Source organism: Staurois parvus, unplaced genomic scaffold (genome assembly GCF_062004578.1).
Source record: "Staurois parvus isolate SC_StPar_1 unplaced genomic scaffold, SC_StPar_1.0 ptg001621l, whole genome shotgun sequence".
In the NCBI taxonomy this organism is placed as follows: Eukaryota; Metazoa; Chordata; class Amphibia; order Anura; family Ranidae; genus Staurois; species Staurois parvus.
Window position 1 is genome coordinate 310,864 of NW_028319417.1, and position 22,699 is coordinate 333,562.

The 22,699-nt window shown below is 40.7% G+C and overlaps 1 protein-coding gene and 1 long non-coding RNA gene across 3 annotated transcripts in view; one reads left to right on the forward strand and one right to left on the reverse strand.

Annotated features, from left to right (window-relative positions):
- The window catches only part of LOC149435040 (uncharacterized), a 214,676-nt gene that overhangs the window by 72,237 nt on the left and 119,740 nt on the right, over positions 1 to 22,699 (forward strand). The gene's annotated exons all lie outside the window — the stretch shown is intronic.
- Positions 19,896 to 22,699, reverse strand: part of LOC149435041 (uncharacterized) — a 71,299-nt gene continuing 68,495 nt past the window's right edge. Inside the window, exon 10 of the mRNA XM_089663069.1 lies at positions 19,896 to 22,038. Within this exon, the coding sequence (XP_089519195.1) occupies positions 21,908 to 22,038 (131 nt within the window). The 3' untranslated portion in view covers positions 19,896 to 21,907. The remainder of the gene's footprint in view (positions 22,039 to 22,699) is intronic.

Genomic DNA, 22,699 nt, shown 5'->3' on the forward strand with positions numbered 1-22,699 from the left:
CAAAACACTTTCTAGGTTGTAAAGAACTGAAAATTGTCATTTGTTGTGTTTGCAGCAGATTTACTGAAATCAAAAGCTATTTCAATCAAACTTTTAACAACATTGTAACTTTGTAAACATTTGAAGCGGTCACGTTACATTGTAACATAGGAGCCCTTATCTGATAGCAGATCACAAGTCTTGCATCCGTTGAACTTGGGAGTTTTTGGACAGTTTCTGCTTGAATTTGTTTGCAAGATGTGAGAATAGCCTCCCAGAGCTGCTGTTTGGATGTAAACTGCCTCCCACCCTCATAGATCTTTTGCTTGAGGATGCTCCAAAGGTTCTCAATAGGATTGAGGTCAGGGGAGGATGGAGGCCACACCATGACTTTCTCTCCTTTTATCCCCATAGCAGCCATTGATGCCGAGGTATTCTTTGCAGCATGAGATGGTGCATTGTCATGCATGAAGATGATTTTATTACGGAAAGCATAGTTCTTCCTTCTGTACCAGGGAAGAAAGTGGTCAGTCATAAACGCCACATACTTTGCAGAGGTCATCTTTACACCTTTGGGGGCTCTAAAGGGGCTGACCCGCTCTGTTCCCATGATTCCGGCCCAAAACATGACTCCACCACTGCCTTGCTGACGTCGCAGCCTTGTTGGAACAGGGTGGCCGTCCACCAACCATCCACTACTCCATCCACCTGGACCATCCAGGGTTGCACGGCACTCATCAGTGAACAGGACTGTTTGAAAATTAGTCTTCATGTATTTTTCTGCCCAGTGCAGCTGTTTCTGCTTGTGAGCATTGGTTAGTGGTGGCCGAATAGAAGGTTTATGCACAGTTGCAAGACTCTGGAGGACTCTACACCTTGATGTCTGTGGGACTCCAGAGGCACCAGCAGCTTCAAATATCTGTTTGCTGCTATGTAATGGTATTTTAGCAGCTGCTCTCTTGATCCGATGCATGGATCTGGCAGAAATCTTCCTCAATGTGCCTTTATCTGCACCAACCCATCTGTGCTCTGAATCAGCCACAAATCTCTTCATAGTGCGATGATCATGCTTACGTTTTCCTGAAATATCGAATGTTTTCATCCCTCGTCCAAGGCATCGAACTATTTCACTCTTTTCGGCAGCAGAGAGATCCTTTTTCTTCCCCATATTGCTTGAAAATGGTGCTCTGCTTAATAATGTGGAACACCCTCCTTTAGTAGTTTTTCCCTAAATTGGGCTCATCGGTCAATCTAATTATCACAGGTGTCCGAGATTGTTTTCAGTGATCAAAAGAGCCCTGACACACAATGCCATCCATGAGTTACACTTAAAAACAAAATCTTTCATCTTTGTGACACTTAAATAGAATTTGCATAATAATTTGGAACGCGGTGTAATGTGCCCAAAATGATCCTAATTGGATCTAACGGTGATGGTAAAATGACCAAAAAAGTCCAAATGGGACTAGTATATCCAGTGTACCCAAATTGGGCCAATCAAAAACGCATGTATTCACATACGAAATAAACAAAACCAAATAAGTATACACAAAAACAGTGTCAGCAAACAACATACACATAACCGCATGCGTGATAGTGCTTACAAAATGTCACATGACGTGAATAACATACAATCCAGAAAAAACGCATGTCACTCAAATGCTAATATGCAGATGGATAAAAGTCCAGAATGGTGTAAAAACACTTATTTATTCAAAAATGACAGACACCCGTGAAAGTGGGTGATAGGTGTGTATAATGACAGGAAGGTATCTACAAATGGCTGTAATGCACACTCACTTCCTTGCCTCGACCTGCAAAGGGCCAAAACACTTTTTGGATCACTATACTGGATCCTCCATGCATGAGACTCCTCTGGGATCATGTCCCTCTCCCTGTAGTGGTCTCCCCCTCAAGGATAGGCCTAATGGTAGTAACCCTCCTATCCAGGCAGGTACACAAGATGTGGCCAGTTATCATCTGGACCCTGCAAAGCTGCTAGTTCCGGTTTTCCTGTATTTGGACAACATCTCAAAAAGGACCTTCCCAAATACTTTGCCAAGGCCTGCTTTTCCTAAAGTTTTAAATCATGACTTGTCCACCTTTCTCGAATTTTGAGGAGTGTGGAGGAATCATTTTCTGCATGTGAGAAGCTGCCTGTGGCAAAATGGCGTTCAGGTTGTCTTGCAACATCTGTAACCATTTGTTTTTTTCAATTGCTTCTTTCTACGGAGTAGACAAAAAAGGTTCATGTGGGAACACAAGTGGCATTTTTCTACCTGTCATCAGTTCACATGGACTGTGTTGTGTAGATGAGGATGTTGTACTTCTGATACTCATCAGAACGAAAGGTAGGGCATCTATCCATGTATATCCTTCGTCTAGCAACATTTTAGCAATTTTGGATTTGATAGTCCTGTTCATTCTTTCCACAATCCCCGCAGATTACGGATTGTATGGAACATGAAATCTTTTCTAGATTCCCAAAATTTTACACATTGCCTGCATTACTTTACCTGTAAAAATGAGATTCATGATCTGAGCTGATGTCCGTTGGGATCCCCCAAGTTGTAAAAACATGATTAATTAACATTCTTGCAGTTGTTAGTGCATCGTCTGTGCGTACAGGTAAAATTTCAACCCATTTTGAAAAAACATCAACTATGAGAGCATACTTGAGACCGTTTTTTCCTCTTGGCAGTGGTTCCATATAGTCAAGTTGAAATGTGGACCATCAGCTGGAGGAATTTTTTGTGAAATAGGTTTCTGTCCTTTTGGTCTGGGGTTCACTTGAGCACAAATAAGACAAGATTGAATCGCATTGTTTGCAGTTTTGTCCATTTTTCCCCAGAAAAATTTCTCTTTGAGAACCTCTAGCAATCTCTGCTTAACTACATGGCCTAAGCTTTCATGGTTGTTGTGACGGACTGCGGCATCCGACCCCTGCCCTTCTCACCAACTTGTGACCAAAGGGCCAGCCGATCTCATTTGCGCAACAATGCCACTCTCAGCTACGCCCTGCACAAAGATTTTCCAGCTTGTGGGACTACAATCTATGTGCCAGCAGCCTGAGACCGATTGTTACTGGGTCAGGTTAGTTACGCAATTAACCCTTCACACTGCCACCACCATCTTTTTACAGAGAAGGAGGAAACTCACAAACTTAGCAGTAACACTATGATATTAGCATAAGCGTCTGTAACACACATTGTCACCACAGACAGATACAGTTGTGTTCAAAATAATAGCAGTGTGTTGAAAAAAGTGAATAAAGCTGAAAATCCTTCTAATAGCTTTTATTTCCATCCACACAAATGCATTGGGAACACGACACATTCTATTCCAAATCACAACATGAAGAAAAATACATCAAATTTGTGTTGTTCCTCTAAAAAAATGGAAGAAAAGTGAATATTAGACGATTCAAAAAAATCGCAGTGTTTGTATTCTTCTTTACAAACTCAAACATTCACTATATAAACTGAGAAATGTTTGAAGATTTTGCTTTCCTTTGAATGACTTCATGAATATTTGGTTGTAGTCGCACTGTTTCTGAGAACTGCTGTACATCTGTGTTGCATGGAGTCACCCAACTTCTGGCCCCTTTGATCAGGTATTCCAGCCCAGGATGATTGGACCACATTCCACAGTTCTTCTCTATTTCTTGGTTTTGCCTCAGAAACTGCATTTTTGATGTCACCCCACAAGTTTTCTATTGGATTAAGATGCGGGGATTGGGCTGGCCACTCCATAACGTCAATCTTGTTGGTCTGGAACCAAGATGTTGCACGTTTACTGGTGTGTTTGGGGTCGTTGTCTTGTTGGAACACCCATTTCAAGGGCATTTCCTCTTCAGCATAAGGCAGCATGACCTCTTCAAGTATTCTGATGTCTTCAAACTGATCCATGATCCCTGGTATGCGATAAATAGGCCCAACACCGTAGTATGAGAAACATCCCCATATCATGATGCTTGCACCACCATGCTTCACTGTCTTCACAGTGTACTGTGGCTTGAATTCAGTGTTTGGGGGTCATCTGACAAATAAAGAGAAATAAAAGAAAGGAGTTCAGAAGACAGAATACTTGCAATGTCCTTGGCAGAGTCCAATTTTCCGAACAAAAAGATTGCCTTTGCTCTCAAGTCTGTTAGATGTTTCCTGATTGATGTTAAACGAGAGCTGTCTTCTCCAGGCTGTCAGTCTTTCTCTATCATATTAAAGGGGTGTCGCCTGAGAACAAATGACCAATAATCCCATTTGGGGATGGGTGCTAGGCAGTAACCAAGGTTATGATCAAGTTGCCTTACAATTTCATACAAAGGTTAATAACCTCCAATAGGTACAGGTAGCATCCTAGCAACTGACAGATTAATATTCAGAATTATATTTCAAACCCAGGGATACCAAACACAGCGTACCCTTGTCACCCTGGAGGGAAGAGACTGCTTCTTCTCTCTCCTAGGTGCTAAAATAGTCATGTAAGGCCTTGTTTGACTCATATTAAAATGATCTATCCAAATATATACCTAATATTAATGTGCCCAGTTCCTGCTGAACTTTATGAATTGTATGAAAAATGTCTACATGTGAAATGTATGTATATGCTCTAGCCCTAATGGCCTAACAGGCCATGACTGACTGAGTTATTGTTTTATGGTCGGGCAGAGAAAAGTGTCTTTCAAAGCAGACCTCCTGCACCAGACTAATTAGTGGTTTACAGCCCTGGAGCTTCATCTATCTGTGATTTATTTAAGATAAGAGGCCCTTTTGATGTCCATTCAACTTACAGCTATAAATTCCATACCATGAGGGAGGGAGGGAGGACAGGAGAGACAACATGGCTGTCACTTACAGCGTCCATGTCTCTATTGCACACAATCATCACAATTGTATTTTGTGAAGTCCACTTGTAAATGTTTTGGTATAACAGGATGCAGAATCCCATTTAAGTCATGACACAAAATCCTGTTTTCATAAACAAAGGAAGATTTTTGATCAACCTGAGAAGCAGAAAGGGACGGATCCTTTTTCTGTTCTTCTACAAACGAGGGGATCTGTGTATCTGTCTGACTGCGTTCACTGAAACTGATTCAGATGGAATCTCTACCAAAAGAAGCAGTTGTTAATGAACAGCCAATGTGTCAGCTATCATATTTCCTATGCTCAGATCATCATTGTCTTTCCTATGCGTTGGTACTTTAATAATTGCATAGGCACAAGAGTTTTTCTCTGCTAGTGCAAGAATGGATTCCAGTATTTCTCTATGTACCAAAGCTTTGTTCAAAGCATCTACAAAATCTCTTCTTTTCCAACTTGGAAGATAGTCAGTAAGAGAATGCACAACATATGAACTGTCACTATCAATCACTAGTTGTCAGGGCTCCGGGTATGACCAGAGGTATGTGAACTGACGCAGGGAAACGCAGGCTTCAGATATGTTATAAACAATATAATTTATTAATACTAACAAATACAAAATGCAGTGCAATACTAAAACATAAACACAGTGCACACGAACCAAACCAAACGACCCACAGATAACAATACATACAATGCAAGCGTAGTCAAGCAGGCCGGGTCAATAACAATCGGGCAGGTAGGAACAGGAGGAGCAGGCAGAGAGTAGTCAGGTCACAAGCCGGGTACAGCAACTAACGGGCAGGTAGATACAGGGGGTCAGGCAGAGAATGGTCGGGTTCACAAGCCAGGGATCAAACAGGAGAAGTCAGCAGAGGTCAGGATCAGGCAGGGTCGGCAACCAGTCAGTCAGGAACAGGAATGCAGGTAACAAGATACAGGGGCCCATGGAAAAACACACACCAAGGCACAGACTGCAGGTCTGGCCATCCCTTAAATACACCTCCGTAATCAGCTTCAGGTGTTTGGCTGACTGCAGGGTTGAGTCTCTGATTGCTGAGAGAACCCGCTGGCCAGCCCTGGTACTGCAGCCCACAAGGCAGGTGAGTCCCACCATTATTGGCAAGTCCATTCCTGACACTAGTGGACCTTGGTTCTCTTCTTTGTCTACAGTTAATACTGTCTCTATGGCTAAAACTTCTGCTTTTTGTGCTGAAACGTGTCCTGGAAGTCTGTGTTGTATGGCATATCCTCTCTTTGGAAACCAGATTGCATAACCTGAAAAATACTCACCTGAGACACAGTAATGTGAACCATCCACAAACACAGGTTCATCAGAGGAGAGTAAGCATCTTGGACTTCACATGAACACTCATATTTTAATCCATTATATTCCATCAATTGAGGGAGTACTGTGACGGGAGTCACTTTGGGTGGGGGGCCATGGAACCCAGCTCACTTTGGAGAGGAGGGGAGACCCCTGTCTTAGCTCCCCATATCCCTCTTATGTGTAAATCACCCTGTGCCTGTTAGGGGTACAGGGTGATCTGTCCTAATATTGGGGTGGGGGGGGGGTTGTTGATTGTGTGATGTTATGTGGTTGCATCACATTGTTATATTGTGTGTCTGGCTTGGGGGCAAACTATTATGGAATGTATGTGTTCATGTGTATTGGCTTGGTAGTAAGGGGGGGGGGGTCTCCAGCAGCACTCCCTCCTGATGAGACTGTCTGTTGGTGTGTATCTTGTTACTAAATGTAGATTGCCCCAACCTGTGCTATTATTCAGGGAGGGGGGATTGTCCCCTGAGTGTATATATCTTGTATCCGTGTTAAAATAAACTAGTCTACCTCTGGCTTACTTCAAATCTGTTGTCATCTGGATCTTGGGGTAACAATAGCCAGATTCACTGGTCTTGTGTTCCAGAGCCTGAGAAGCAGCTTCTTGATGGAGATACCCAGTCGTGGGTGTCTGGGGTCCGTTACAAGTACATATTTGGCATTTTGTATAAGTAGGTAATAGAGCGCTGGGAACATATAAGTGAAGCAGCTAGCATAAAAGGTAACCTTGGGACCCAGATACAAACATAAAAATAAAATATGCAGCGCTTATAAAAATAAATATGAACAAGCAGAAAATCAGAACATAAACAGCATAACTGCATGAAAAACTCAGTCCATATTGCATGGTGCGATAAAGTGATAGGTGCAATTGTCCCAATAATCCATGTTCAGAGAAATTCATGACTCTTGTGATCTCGTGATTGTACAAATAATGCACTAACCAGATAGCGCAATAAATGCGCATGGAGCAATTAAGACCCGCTCCTGGTGCTCTGGACTTGTAATATTAGGAGGATGTCATCTGCAGGTTGGCCACCAGATGTCATCAATCCAGGTATATTGGTAAGTCATCCACCAGAAAGATCATCAGCGGGGGAGGGGGTGATCATGCATCATTCCCAAATAAACGTAACCTTCAAAAACGGGCTCCCATACAATAGATGAGACCCAGAGAAGCCTCTGATAGTGTAGTATGTCTTTAATAGGTAAAACTTACACCAAGTACAATTGAAGGATAAACTTACATCAAAACAAAGTCTGGCCACCAGGGTGTCAGTCAGGATGGCCTTGTGGTATGGATACACAGGTCAGGGGCACCTCCCTAACGCGTTTCATGTGAAAACACTTCCTCAGAGGGAGTGTGCCCATGGTGAATGATAATGCTTTTATAGAGGGGTAATTGGCGCGCATTTGTGCGATCCTGCGACGCCGATTCCGGTTCGCGCATGCGCACTGGCGACTTGGCGGCCATTTTACCAGTGATTATAGTATATGGACGGAAAACGGACTTTCGCGCATGCGCAGTGAGCGCTCGCGGCCATTTTCCAAGAGTTCCTAAATAGGGAAGGCATTCGCGCATGCGCTGTGAGCGTTCGCGGATGCCATTTTGTTGGTGCCCCAGTGTGTACATACCAGAAAACCTCCTTAACAGACGCCCAGCATCAGAGGCATCAAAGATTCTCTTAACTTACTAATAATCAGCTCATAATGCATTTTATTAACGGTGAGCTTAGGACATGAGAGACATATCATATAGAAATGAAAGTGTATAAAAATACAAAGTGTATGTTTAAAAACTATGAATAAAAACTATGAACATAGTCCCATGGAGATTATATGGATAGTGACATCTTGTGGGTGGTTAGGGTATTACGTCCAACACACCACTCAACCTATATCACTCAATAGTACACAGGAGTGATGATCAGCTGGCATTGATGTGTGATATACATGTATGAAACGGTCAGCACACCAGAAATTCATAATGAAATCTGAAATAGGATTTGATAATTAATCCGAGCAATCCATAGCAGATAAATAGATTAATACTGGTCCTTAAACAATAGTACTATGAGCCATATGGGATTAACGTTTCACATCTCCCCAAACGAATGGGTGCAGATGGTTAAATAGATTTATATGATAAAACAACCTTATATACATATGATAAAACAACCTCATTTAAGGCTAAAAAGGTAGGAAAAAAATCCTCATTAAATAAAAGTGAAAATCCATATGAAAATGGATTCATAAAATATTTATTAAAAGAAAGATTTCAACGACTGATAGCAATCCAAAAAGCCTGTCCCCTACTGCGATAGTTCGCATATGAACTGTCGGCTGGTATAGTGACCAAATGAATGAAAGCCACCGCTTAGATATTAATAAGAATAAAAATAAATCAGCTGGTATCAATAAAGCAGTTTACATCTAGCTCTACGTTTAACCCTTGTGGTGCTTGGGTGTGTAACAGAAAAATCCACTTGGTTTCTAACATTGAAACGGCTCTTCTCTTATGTGTGCCTCTCCAATTTTTATTAACCATGTCAATACCTATGAATTTGAGTGTGTGTGGGTTCCTGTTGTGATGCTGACGAAAGTGCATGGACAGTGAGTGATCCTTAAAACCTTTTTTGATATTAGATAGGTGCTCACGTAACCTGTACGGAGATAGATGACTATAGAACACAGGCTAACATACTCAAAGAGAGATTCATTGAGAAAGGCTATGATGAGAACATCTTAGAAAGGGAAATTACTGAAGTGGCTGATACTGATAGAACGAACCTCCTGACGTGTAGAAGTAGAGTTCAAACAGAGAGGAAATGTCCCTTTATCACCAACTTCTCAACACAACATAAGGAAGTGGCCAATATCATTAGGAAAAATTGGAACATTTTAAAAAATGACCCAGTTTTGGGTGGAACCCTTCCTGATCGACCGGACATTACGTACCGGAGAGCTCCAACATTAAGAAACATGCTAGCTCCTAACATTGTCAACCCCCCTAAGCCTCTTACATTGAGTTTCCTCAACACCAAGGGATTTTTTCCCTGCAATAAAACCTTTTTTGATATTAGATAGGTGCTCACGTAACCTGTCTCTCAATCTCCTTGTCGTTCGTCCTACATATTGCTTACCACAGGTACAGCTAAGGAGATATACTACATGGGTACTATAGCAGGTAATAGTTGATTGTATGTCATAGGATTGGCCAGTTACGTTTGAACTAAAAGTTTTCACAGATCTTTTATGAATGCCGTTACAGGTGCATAACATGCATTTATTGCAGGGAAAATTGACACACACTCAAATTCATAGGTATTGACATGGTTAATAAAAATTGGAGAGGCACACATAAGAGAAGAGCCGTTTCAATGTTAGAAACCAAGTGGATTTTTCTGTTACACACCCAAGCACCACAAGGGTTAAACGTAGAGCTAGATGTAAACTGCTTTATTGATACCAGCTGATTTATTTTTATTCTTATTAATATCTAAGCGGTGGCTTTCATTCATTTGGTCACTATACCAGCCGACAGTTCATATGCGAACTATCGCAGTAGGGGACAGGCTTTTTGGATTGCTATCAGTCGTTGAAATCTTTCTTTTAATAAATATTTTATGAATCCATTTTCATATGGATTTTCACTTTTATTTAATGAGGATTTTTTTCCTACCTTTTTTGCCTTAAATGAGGTTGTTTTATCATATGTATATAAGGTTGTTTTATCATATAAATCTATTTAACCATCTGCACCCATTCGTTTGGGGAGATGTGAAACGTTAATCCCATATGGCTCATAGTACTATTGTTTAAGGACCAGTATTAATCTATTTATCTGCTATGGATTGCTCGGATTAATTATCAAATCCTATTTCAGATTTCATTATGAATTTCTGGTGTGCTGACCGTTTCATACATGTATATCACACATCAATGCCAGCTGATCATCACTCCTGTGTACTATTGAGTGATATAGGTTGAGTGGTGTGTTGGACGTAATACCCTAACCACCCACAAGATGTCACTATCCATATAATCTCCATGGGACTATGTTCATAGTTTTTATTCATAGTTTTTAAACATACACTTTGTATTTTTATACACTTTCATTTCTATATGATATGTCTCTCATGTCCTAAGCTCACCGTTAATAAAATGCATTATGAGCTGATTATTAGTAAGTTAAGAGAATCTTTGATGCCTCTGATGCTGGGCGTCTGTTAAGGAGGTTTTCTGGTATGTACACACTGGGGCACCAACAAAATGGCATCCGCGAACGCTCACAGCGCATGCGCGAATGCCTTCCCTATTTAGGAACTCTTGGAAAATGGCCGCGAGCGCTCACTGCGCATGCGCGAAAGTCCGTTTTCCGTCCATATACTATAATCACTGGTAAAATGGCCGCCAAGTCGCCAGTGCGCATGCGCGAACCGGAATCGGCGTCGCAGGATCGCACAAATGCGCGCCAATTACCCCTCTATAAAAGCATTATCATTCACCATGGGCACACTCCCTCTGAGGAAGTGTTTTCACACGAAACGCGTTAGGGAGGTGCCCCTGACCTGTGTATCCATACCACAAGGCCATCCTGACTGACACCCTGGTGGCCAGACTTTGTTTTGATGTAAGTTTATCCTTCAATTGTACTTGGTGTAAGTTTTACCTATTAAAGACATACTACACTATCAGAGGCTTCTCTGGGTCTCATCTATTGTATGGGAGCCCGTTTTTGAAGGTTACGTTTATTTGGGAATGATGCATGATCACCCCCTCCCCCGCTGATGATCTTTCTGGTGGATGACTTACCAATATACCTGGATTGTTGACATCTGGTGGCCAACCTGCAGATGACATCCTCCTAATATTACAAGTCCAGAGCACCAGGAGCGGGTCTTAATTGCTCCATGCGCATTTATTGCGCTATCTGGTTAGTGCATTATTTGTACAATCACGAGATCACAAGAGTCATGAATTTCTCTGAACATGGATTATTGGGACAATTGCACCTATCACTTTATCGCACCATGCAATATGGACTGAGTTTTTCATGCAGTTATGCTGTTTATGTTCTGATTTTCTGCTTGTTCATATTTATTTTTATAAGCGCTGCATATTTTATTTTTATATTTGGCATTTTGTTCAACCTTGATTTGTTTGGGTGATAAAGCCAACAACCATTGCGAAAATCGTTGATTGGAAACGCCTGGGATGTTTTTCTCAAGGAGAAATTTCAGGGTGGAATGAAGTGTCTGTAAGATAATTTTGTTAAATCCTACAATGTGCTCAGTTGCTTTTACTGCATTGTGAACTCCTACCAATTGTGTAACACATGTGTCAAAACTTTTCTCAACAGGTGTTAAAAGCCTAGAGAAATATACTAGGATCCTCCAATTTCCTCCTTGCAATTGAAGCAACACTGAAGAAATAGCAGTTTCAGATGTATGCACCTGCAAAGCAAACGGTGCTTGCTTTTCTACTGTAGTTAGGGCTGGTGCAGTCAGCAAGTCTTTTTCCAAAGATTCAAAGGCCATTTGCTGCACTTCTGTCCAAGGACCAAAACCATTTTCCTCATTATTCTTTAGAAGTCCATATAGAGGTTTTGCTTTATCAGCAAATGACTCAATGAACTCTCTAGAAAAATTCACTAACCCTAGGAATTGTCTTAGTGCTTTAAATGTTGTTGGTACAAGAAGTGCAGCAATAGCATTAACCCTTTCTTGCAGAGGTTGGCGTTTACCGGGTCTGATCTGAATACTGAGAGGCTTGACTTTGCGTTTCATGAGCTGAACTTTACAAGTATTTAGCTTGAGACCTGCATCTTGCAGCAGATCAAACAATTCTGCCAAAAGGGTCTTCCTTACTTTCAGTTGACAAGATATCATCTACATATTGTAGGATACAATCTGGTCTAGAAAATTTGGCTAGGACTTTCGCTAAAGCTTGATGAAATACACTTGGACTCAGATGAAGGCCTTGAGGAAGGCGCATGCAGGTATACTGCACATTATCAAAGCTAAATGCAAATTTATATTGACAGCTTTTGGACAAAGATTGAGAAGAATCCATTGACAATGTCAATTACAGAGAACACTTTTGCTATTGTATCAATTCAGAACATTATGTCTGGTGTATCTGCCACTATTGGGGCGCAACTTGGGGTAAATGTATTCAGCATTCTGAGATCTACCAGAAGCCTGAATGAATTAGGGTCATCACGATTAGGTAATACCCATAATGGATTCTTTGTTACAGAATTTGTTTTCCTGATAATACCTTGTTGCAGAAGTTTCTGTATGAACATCGATACTGGTTCAATAGATTCTGGTGGCAATTTGTATTGCTTTTGTGGGGCCGGATCCCTGCCTTGCATATCTACTTCTATGTCTTTAAATAGACCTGCTTCATTTTTGCCATGGCTCCAAAGATATTTGTATGATTTGACCAATTGTTCTAATTCTTGATTATCACCAATATCTGGCCATGTATGGTCTGCAGCAATCACTTCTGTTAAACAGATGCTGCCGACTTCACAGTAATCTCCTGTGTCATTTACCACAGGCTTACGATTAATGGAACCTTTCCATACAATGCCATTGCCAAGGTCACAAAGCATACAAAAAGTACAAAGAGATGCAATGTGTCAATGAAAATCGCAATGTACAACAATTAGCAAATACCATACATTCAGAGATGCTAAGATAAGCAGACAGAGAAAACGATCTCATGTCACACATATTAATAGCATTCCAATAGAGAAGACAACATATGATCACAGCAAAAATGAAGGCACATAATAACCATATTAAGGCGTAAGATATCCACAAGATGGGCGGGATCACTTGTTTGTTCCCCCAGAGGTCTTTCATCATATAAAACCAGGGCAGAGGGGCAGAGGGGCAGAGGATATGAGTAGAGGCTGTAGACATCTTATAGTGGAAAGTTGGTGTCAGGGCTCCAGGTATGACCAGAGGTGTGTGGACTGACACAGGGAAACGCAGGCTTCAGATATGGTATAAACAATATAATTTATTAAGACTAACAATACAAAACGCAGTGCAAAACTAAACATAAACACAGTGCAAACAAACCAAACCAAACCACCCACCGATAACAATACATACAATACAAAGAGTAGTCAGGCAGGCCGGGTCAGTAGCAAACGGGCAAACGGAGTACCAGGAACAGGCGGGAGAGTGGTCGGGGTCACAAGCTGGGTATAGTAACTCACGGGCAGCGCGGTACAGAGGGTCGGGCAGAGAATGGTCAGGGTCACAAGCCAGGGATCAAGCAGGAGAAGTCAGCAGAGGTCAGGATCAGGCAGGGTCGGCAACAAGTCAGACAGAGACAGGAACAGGAATACAGGATACAAGGTACAGGGGCCCATGGAAAACACACACCAAGGCCCTGACTGTGAGTCTGGCCATTCCTTAAATACAACCCCTACAATCAGCTTCAGGTGTTTGGCTGATTGCAGGGGTGAGTCTCTGATTGCTGAGAGCAGCCGCTGGCCAGCCCTGGTGCTGCAGCCCACAAGGCAGGTGAGTCCCACCATTATTGGCAAGTCCATTCCTGACAGTTGGTGTAGAGAGCTCCATGCTATCCACGAGGTAGAACAGGGGCTACAATTAGTGGTTGCCAGTGTATGAGGAGATATCTTTGTGAATCGGATGAAGCACTTTTGCAGGTTGTGTATGGGTATGGGAGTATGTCGCCTGTGGGCAGGGGAAAGAGTGATAAGGGTAGGAGGAGAAGAGTAAGGTAAGACATGGAAAGTAGAAAGGAGGAAAATGAAGGGAAAGGGGAAGCGGATGGTGAAAAAAGAGTCAGAAGGGGGGTAAGGAAGGTTAAGGAATGGAGGGCCAGAAAGGGAAAAGGAGGGAGAGAGGAGAAGAGAAAGAACTAAAAAATAAAAAGGGGGCACAGAGGGGGAGGATACCGGGGGGGGGGGCGGTGGGGTTAGGTATACTACATGTGTGGAAACTCCAGGGACAGAACTGTTTAGAATCAGCCCCAAAGGGGGCATAGGCAAGAGTCAGACAATTGGGTGCATTGTTTATGGGTGTGTCACACTCTGACCAGTGTGTAGGGGTTAGATAAGAATTTCTCGACAGCCATGAAAAGGTCGAGGGGTCGATATGGCGTAGGAAGCAATGTGGGAATCCAGGTCTGGCACAAAGTCAAGTGCAGAGACACATAAGGGAATGGCATTCGGAGGTCATTTGGAAGTGAGTCCAACAAGACCAGGTATGGGGAAATTTAGTTGGTATCAGGGGCGGACTGACAACTCATGGGGCCCCCGGGCAATAGGGGATCATGGGGCCCCTGTGTCCTTGCCCAAACTCAAAAAAGCCTATGAAAAAGGTACCAGGGGCATCTCATGGGGCCCCCTACTGACCCCGGGCCCTCGGGCAGTGCCCGAGTTTCCAAATGGTCAGTCCGCCCCTGGTTGGGATATCTTGAGATGATGCAATCAGCTCCTCCATCTCCGCTACTCTTCCCAGACGTGTGAGCCAATCTCGTATTGAAGGAGGGTGGGTCGATCCCCAGGTAGGCAGTGTCTAGCCCCATTAAGCATATGCATTGCCAGTGATTTGAAATATAGACGTCTGGGAAGAGGGGTATAGTGGAAGAGAAATTGGGCCGGGGAATGACATTGAATTTTTATCTTGTACCACATCTAATGAAGTTGGGTCAAGATATTTACATTTTTTTGCAAATGCTTTTATCATAGCTGTATCGTTTTCATCATCTACGCCCATCATCTATGCATGCCTTTGAGAATTTAATTTTAAATTCACAAGAGTTCTCTCTAACTGAAGTATGTAATGAGTCTAGCACTTCTAAAGAAGGTACTTCCTCACCAGTTGTACATAACAATTGTCGTAAGCTGTCACTATGTTTCTCATTTCCTTCATTGTCAATAACAGGTGATTTCATAAATCATCGGGCAAAATGTACAGGTAACCAAAGATAACAGATACAATCATGCTGTTCGTCCGTTAGGTTATAGCGATCAGTGTAGGATTCAAATACGTCAGCATTATAAAAAGCGTCTGTCTTTGAGTCTTATGCTGGGATGTCTTTTAACATTTTCATTAATTGATCATGTATTTGTAATTTTAATTTAGCTGCACGGTCTAGTAGATTTTTCTTTCTGACTTCTGTTTCATCATCTGCTTCATCTCCCCTCATTTCGGGAATGCAGGAAGCTTGAGGCTTTGACTTATGTTCAGTCTCTTTGTCACCTTTTTTTATTACCACAACATGTTTACTGTCATTCTGTAGTCTTAACAAAAGATCTGTTCTGGAGTCAATTTGTTCCTCAAGGTTCTCTATGTAATTACAAAAAATGTCACAGTTTGGACAATTAAGAGAATCTTGGGACAAATGTTCATACATTCCTGTGTACATTGTTACATTCTGCTTTAATGTACAAACATTTTTAGCAGGTAAATCAACATAAAAATCATTTTGTTGAATATTCTTACCAAATTTAAGATATTAGATATCTTTGTATGCTGTTTGTTTACAGTAAATCTAGATTTATCTATCTGAACATTAACCTGTAAACATTCATTGTATACGTATTGCCATAAATGTCCATCATCAGGATATAAAGAAACATCTTTAACCACTTCAAATCCGTACACTTTCACCCTCTTCCTGTCCAGGCCAATTTTCAGCTTTCAGCGCTGTCACACCTTGAATCACAATTGCGCAGTCATGCAACACTGTACAAATACAAATTTTTTTAGAGACAGATAAAAAACTTTATTTTGGTGGTATTTATTCACCGCTGGGATTTTTATTTTTTTGCTATATAAAATTTAAAAGTCCAAACATTTTGAAAAAAAATGGTTTTTCTTATACAATTTTGCAAATAAATAATCTTTCTTCATAAATCTTGGCTAAAATGTATTCAGCTATCTTTTTAGTAAAACAAAAAATAATTTTAATTTTTTTTAATATTATTATTTATGTTTTTTTTATCATACTGTCACCCTAGCAGTACATAGTGACACTGTACTACTTGTGGGGGGTGAAGAAGATTTATTTTTTAATTTTTTTACACAGATTGCTTTTACACCCATAAAGGCTGTAAAAGCAATAATTTCTCCTTCTCTCTGGCTGCATCCTTGCAGCCATTGAGAAATACTGTGTGAGCTGTGATTGGTCATAGCTTGTCACATTTTTATTTTTTTTTATATTATTTATTTTACTATTTTTTTTTTTTTACATACTGTCACCCTAGCAGTACAGTGTCACCATGGTGGCATTGTACTGCTTTTGGGGGATGATGAAGATTTTTTTTTTTTTACACTGATTGCTTTTACACCCATATAGGATGTAAAAGCAATCATTTCTTTTTCTCTCTGTCTGCATTCTTGCAGCCATTGAGAAATACTGAGTGAGCTGTGATTGGTCACAGCTTGTTACATGGTACAAGGCAATGTCAGAAGTGACATCTTGCTTACTACTATTCATGTGATCACTGATTGGCCAATCGGTGATCACATGATCGGGACCTCACACAGAGGTCTTGTACAGCGATCGGTGTTCAGACACAGGGGGCACCGGATCGTGGTGCCGAGCGCGCACAAGCAGGGAAGCGGGAGGACGTTTAAAAGGGCCATTCGCTCCTGCACTGCTCCTGTCCAGCTGTTTATGTACATGGGCCGGACGGGAAGTGGTTAAACTCTAACTTGCTTTCTATAGCTAGTTTATCAATACATTCCATGACTTTTATTCACTATAATCAGATGATTTTCTTGTTTGCAGCCAACAGACCTCTTGTCCACGTCTGACGAAACACAAACGCCTTGTCTGTAGGTTCCTGACTGTGTTTTCCAGAGACTTGATCAGTCACAAAACTGTGATGTCTCCCCCCTTTGTCGAAGATTGGGAAACGCGAGAAAAACTGTGGCGGAGGCTGGCTTAGCCAAAATGTTAAATATCGTGACACTTCTAATATCTAAGTGTCCTTCTTAGACGTTTAAGTAAATTGTTCTAGTGCCAGGCTGATTTAAAACAGTGTGACTTTTATTTAACTCTTGACAACAACATAAAATGGATACAAAAGATAAAATACAGTTTAGTGTAGTAAAACAAAAAGTATAAGAAATAAAAGCTGTAGCTATAGAAATGAACTAAGCTTTAGAAAAATATTGAGCTTCTTGCCCATTCTTTTGTGACGTAGAAAAGGAAGAGTCTTTCAGTCTGTTACGGAAGACAACGGGTGTTGAGAGTAGCAAGGCTTGTAGGCCTTAAAGCGGAGCTTCACTCCAAAGGGGAAGTTCCACTTTAACCTCACCTGCGGTATTCCCGAGTGTAGCTCGGGGTAAAGTTTCTGTACCAAAAGCGGTAACCCCCCCGAGCTACACTCGGGCTTACCATGCGGCGCTGCATAGGGAGTCCCTGCAGAGTTTACCTTTTCCTTTGCTCCCGCGATGTGTCCCCTGCAGCGTCCCCGGACATCTCCCCCGGCTGATGCCGGCATCCGGCTTCTGTGTTCCGGTCCCTGTGATGTCGAGACGTACGGGCGCCGCAGGCGGCAGGAAATTTGAAAATTTTAGAAAAATTTCATTTTTTTCAAAACGAATTTTACATTGCTGTTTCAACCCATTTCACATACATTCTGTCCCGAGTGCTTTGTCCGGCGCCCTGCCTGCATTTTGACTGTTCTTTCTGCCTGGAAACTGAGAAAAGTTCATGGTGTCCAAAAAGTGTCCCTTTAGGTCAAAAGCGGTTTTAGACCGGCTAGAGAACAGCGATAGTAAATCAGAACCACTTGCAGAATTGAGTGATAATGATTCGTGGAGAAATTCATCATCTGACACTGAAAACGATTCTGCGACTTTGCTCAGCGATGTGCGAACTTGGCGCTATATTTCAAATTTCAGTGTTTTTGGTTTGATTATATTATTGAATTAAATGTATTATTATTATATTATTATTTTTTATGATTATTTATTAAATTATAATTTCTGATTTTGTGTTTCAAATTTTATCCTCCCCGGGATGTTTACTAGACTCTTGTTCGGACAGATTTCAGTGAGTTATTCCTAAATATTACAGCCTACAATAAAAAAACTACATATTTCCATGCAAAATAATGGTACCGCTTTCAGCACCAAATATCTGAAATAATCAGACCGCCAAGGAGGTTAATGACTGCTCCTTAAGGATTGGCACCTTTGGGGGGCGGGGGGGGGTTAGCGGGTACCCAAATTTGACAGGTACCCACTCCTACTTTCAGTCCGATTGCCTAGGCAATTGAAAACGAAGGTGTCCTCTGTCCCTGTAGTCTTTTGGCCACTTGACAGGTCCCAGAAGACTACAGGACCATTCATGAAGCGCAGAGCCACTCGCGCATGCGCAATGGGTACCCAGATGTGAAGCCGCAAGCTGTCACAGCCGGGTGCCCACGCTGAAGATGCCGGCCTCCTGGAATACAGGACGGCCGGTGAAACGGGCTGCGGGGGACACACCACAGGACCGAGGGACAGGTAAGTGGCTGGTTTTCAAAAATCAGCAGCTACAGTTTTTGACAGGGTGAGTGGAACTCTGCTTTAAGTAAACAAAATGTCTCTGTGTGTCAGCTTCAGTGTGTATGTGTCGTCACTTCTTATATACTTTTTCAAAGAATCAAAGAATTCATCCCACTGTACAGCTATTTCCTAGTTCAGTCTGAGCTGAATGTATAATCGTCATATTTGTAAGTGTTCTAAACATCTGACTGGTACTTAGCTGACGTTATGTACAAAATACTTCGATCGACAGCAACAAACAATACTGTTACATGATCTTCCCATACTATAGGATCACATAACTACATTCTCCCTAAAACAGGTTCAACCTTCAGTTTAAGGACAGAAGACACAAAAATACATAAACAGAATCAACTATAATTGAGAATATACTATCACACACTATTCCTAACTAATTAGCTAACTAACTATATGAAATAACTAACTAACTATATTATAGATTATAAATTATTCTCTTTATAAAAGATATTTTCTTATCTCTTACTTAACTCTTTACTGCATTCCAAGTGATATATTTTAGGATGGGAAGCCATTGACCTACTGAACTCCTAGCCTAGCCCATTCACATTTAATGTAGCTTATGCTGAGTCTCAATATGCAGACTTTGGAAAATCAGAATGATAAAATAATTATTTTAGTTTATAACAGACGTCTGTATTCTTCAATATTCCCCCTGAATATAATTCATTATATGATATTATATATACATCTACAAATATATGTTGCGCTCCTAAATACTTCTCAATAAATAATAATTAAATTATTACCATTAAATTAATTCAAATTATGATACAAATAACTAATAAAAGTGTATGAATACCAAAAAATATTTAAATAGATAGTTTCAACTAATCAATCTCCTCCAAATAAATATCAAAATAATTCCACATGAAATACTCCTCTAAAAAAATGTTTTTACCAAGTGCTCATAAATCATCTATTAGTGACATGATGTACTTACTAATACCCTCAATTTTATTTATATTCATAATACCCTCATTTAATATAATAAAAATAGTAAACCAACTAATAACCCTCAACTATTTTGATATTTATTTGGAGGAGATTGGTTAGTTGAAACTATCTATTTAAATATTTTTTGGTATTCATACACTTTTATTAGTTATTTGTACCATAATTTGAATTAATTTAATGGTAATAATTGAATTATTATTTATTGAGAAGTATTTAGGAGCACAACATATATTTGTAGATATTTCCAACACAGTTGTAGTTATGTGTTTCATGTTTGCGATCCTCTAGTAATTATCACACCTGTGGCTCGCAAGTTAGTCTGATTCATCTATAACTATATATACATCCATACTTCATTCATGGCCCAACTACACACACTCTGAATCAGTTGTTCCAGAAGCGCCGCTTTCCATAACCAGGTCAGGTAAGGGCTCCATGTACACTGCAGCTGATAATCTGACATTCAGGAGCTTTTCTGCATTTTTTCAGCAGCCCCTGAACTCTCCCTAATGTTCTCCTATGTGTCCATGTACACATCGTCCTTTACAGGCAGTTGAGTTTACAGTCGTTTTTTTGAACGCACCAAACTTGCATTCAGGAGTAGATTTTATCAGCGTTTCAAACGCCAAACGCTTGTAAACATGGCTAACCGCATTTAGAAGCGTTTTTTAACTGTTCCATATCCAGAGCCTTTTTTTCATCATCAGAAATGCATGCAAAGCGTTTTCCATGTATTCAAATGGACCCGGTACACCGGCGCAGTCAGTTCCAGGTTTTGCGTGAAGGAAAAAATGGTAGAACGCGCCGCATTACACTCATGATGGGATCCATAGTGAATACAACCAGAAAAGACCGATCATCTCCACACATACTGTTCTCTCTGTTTCTGCTCTCTCTATTCCTCTCACAGTGTCTGAAATAGTTCATTTTTTACTGTTTTTCAGTGCATTCTGGGCATTTTGGAAGGTCTCCTGATGTTATCTTTAAAAAACGCTACTAAACGCAAATGCGCATAAACGCAGTATGCAAACATGGCTAAACAGACGTTTAACCTACATTTTCCAGCAGTCAGTTTCCATCATTCAGAAGTGTTTTCCAAACGTCCCGTGTACATGGAGCCCTAAGCCAGAGATAATTCTTTGCCTATAAATACCTGACATGATTTCTTCACCTTTTTTCATTTCTTTCTTAATCAGTTTATAATTGTTTCATTCTAATCATATTTATATAGATCAGATTTTAAATAAAATACATAAAATCATAACAATAAATAGAATAATGAATGGATGTAATAATATATTTCCGGCAGCTGCTGTTACTAAGGTTTTTTCCCACATTGATACAGTGTTTTTAAACTTTGACCACCATGAACGACCTGAAAATTCAGACCAATCATGTCCTATCTATAGTAGATTTCCCTGTTCATGGTTAAATATAATTACTGCTTTCTTCTTACATAGTTAGTCTGGCTGAAAAAAAGACAAAAGTCCATCCAGTTCAACCATAAAGAAAAAGAAAAAAAAAAGTTATAATCCTACACCCACAGTTGATCCAGAGGAAGGCAAAAAAAAACCCAGCAAAGCAAGATCCAATTTGCTCCTGCAGAGAAAAATCTCCTTCCTGATCCCCCGAGAGGGAATCGGATATTCCCTGGATAAACTTTATCTATAACTGTTAGTATCCAGTTATATTGTGTGTATTGAAGAAAGAATCCAGGACTTTTTTGAAGCAATCCACTGAGCTGGCCAGAACCAACTCTTGAGGGAGTCTATTCCACATTTTCACAGCTCTTACTGTGAAGAAACCTTTCTGTGTTTGGAGATTAAATTTATTTTCCTCCAGATGTAAAGAGTGCCCCCTTGTCCTCTGTGATCCCTCAGGGGGATTGGGTCTACACTAAATTCACCATATGAACCCACTGACCTCTTAGCCATGAAATATCATGGTGTACTTGAACCCCTGATTACAGAGCCCATTCATGCGGTTCATTTTAATCTATCTTATGCTGAGTCTCAATATGCAGACTTTGGAGAATCAGAATTATTAAAGAATACAGACGTCTGTTATAAACTAAACTAATTATAAATTCTTCAGTGACACACTTAGCTTTACATAAAGAGCCAATCATAACAAGCTGTTGCAGCTTATATTATCAAGATTTGCACGGAGGGGTTTTGCTCAGTGCAAAGTAATGTCTTTCAGTCTTCGGTTTGCACTTCTTCAGAGGTGATGGTTGCATTGGTGTCAAAAAAGGGATTTGTAACCGATGGAGGTAGACTGCGGTCAGTGGGAGAGCCATTGTTTCTTCCACTGGTGTTTCGTCCATAACCTGTGAAAATGAATATAGTATACATGACAAGAGTCCATCAAGAATCAATATACTGAGCTTGATTTTGCTGAAGTCAAACAGGCTGATAATTTTGCTGAAAATTCACTTAACGAAGAATACCCAATCACGTACAAGGAAAATAAAAAAAACCCTGAATTTTTGCTTACACATCATTGGATGATGGAAGTCAGCAGAGCCCCACTTTATTCACTAAGATCCAGGGGAAAATTCCTCTGCTAAGGGCAACTTCCCTATGCAAAGTGAACAGCCTATTTACTGTATTTTTACAACTCTTAAAGATAAGAACCTTGCTGAAAAAGCAAGCTGTATTTTCTTTTTGAGGCATTTTGCTGTTTTGCCCTTTTCTCATGGAGAATATAGTTTTCCGATCTTTTAAAGGTGCTGCCTTCCCTCCCAGTACATTGAAGGCATGTGTACTTTTCCATGCAAATCTTGGTACTTGCATTGAAAAACAGAACAGGCTACGCACACATTCGGACCGTATCGTCTGTCCCCCTTTGAAAGCCAGTGCAGACACAGACCCCATGCTCCGGGTTTGATTTCCCTGATTTACTCCTCCATTATTTCTTATAGAACCCCTCCGGTTCGTTCCTATCATCAGCGCTGGCAGTCTGAATTAGGGGGGACTTTAGACCAACAG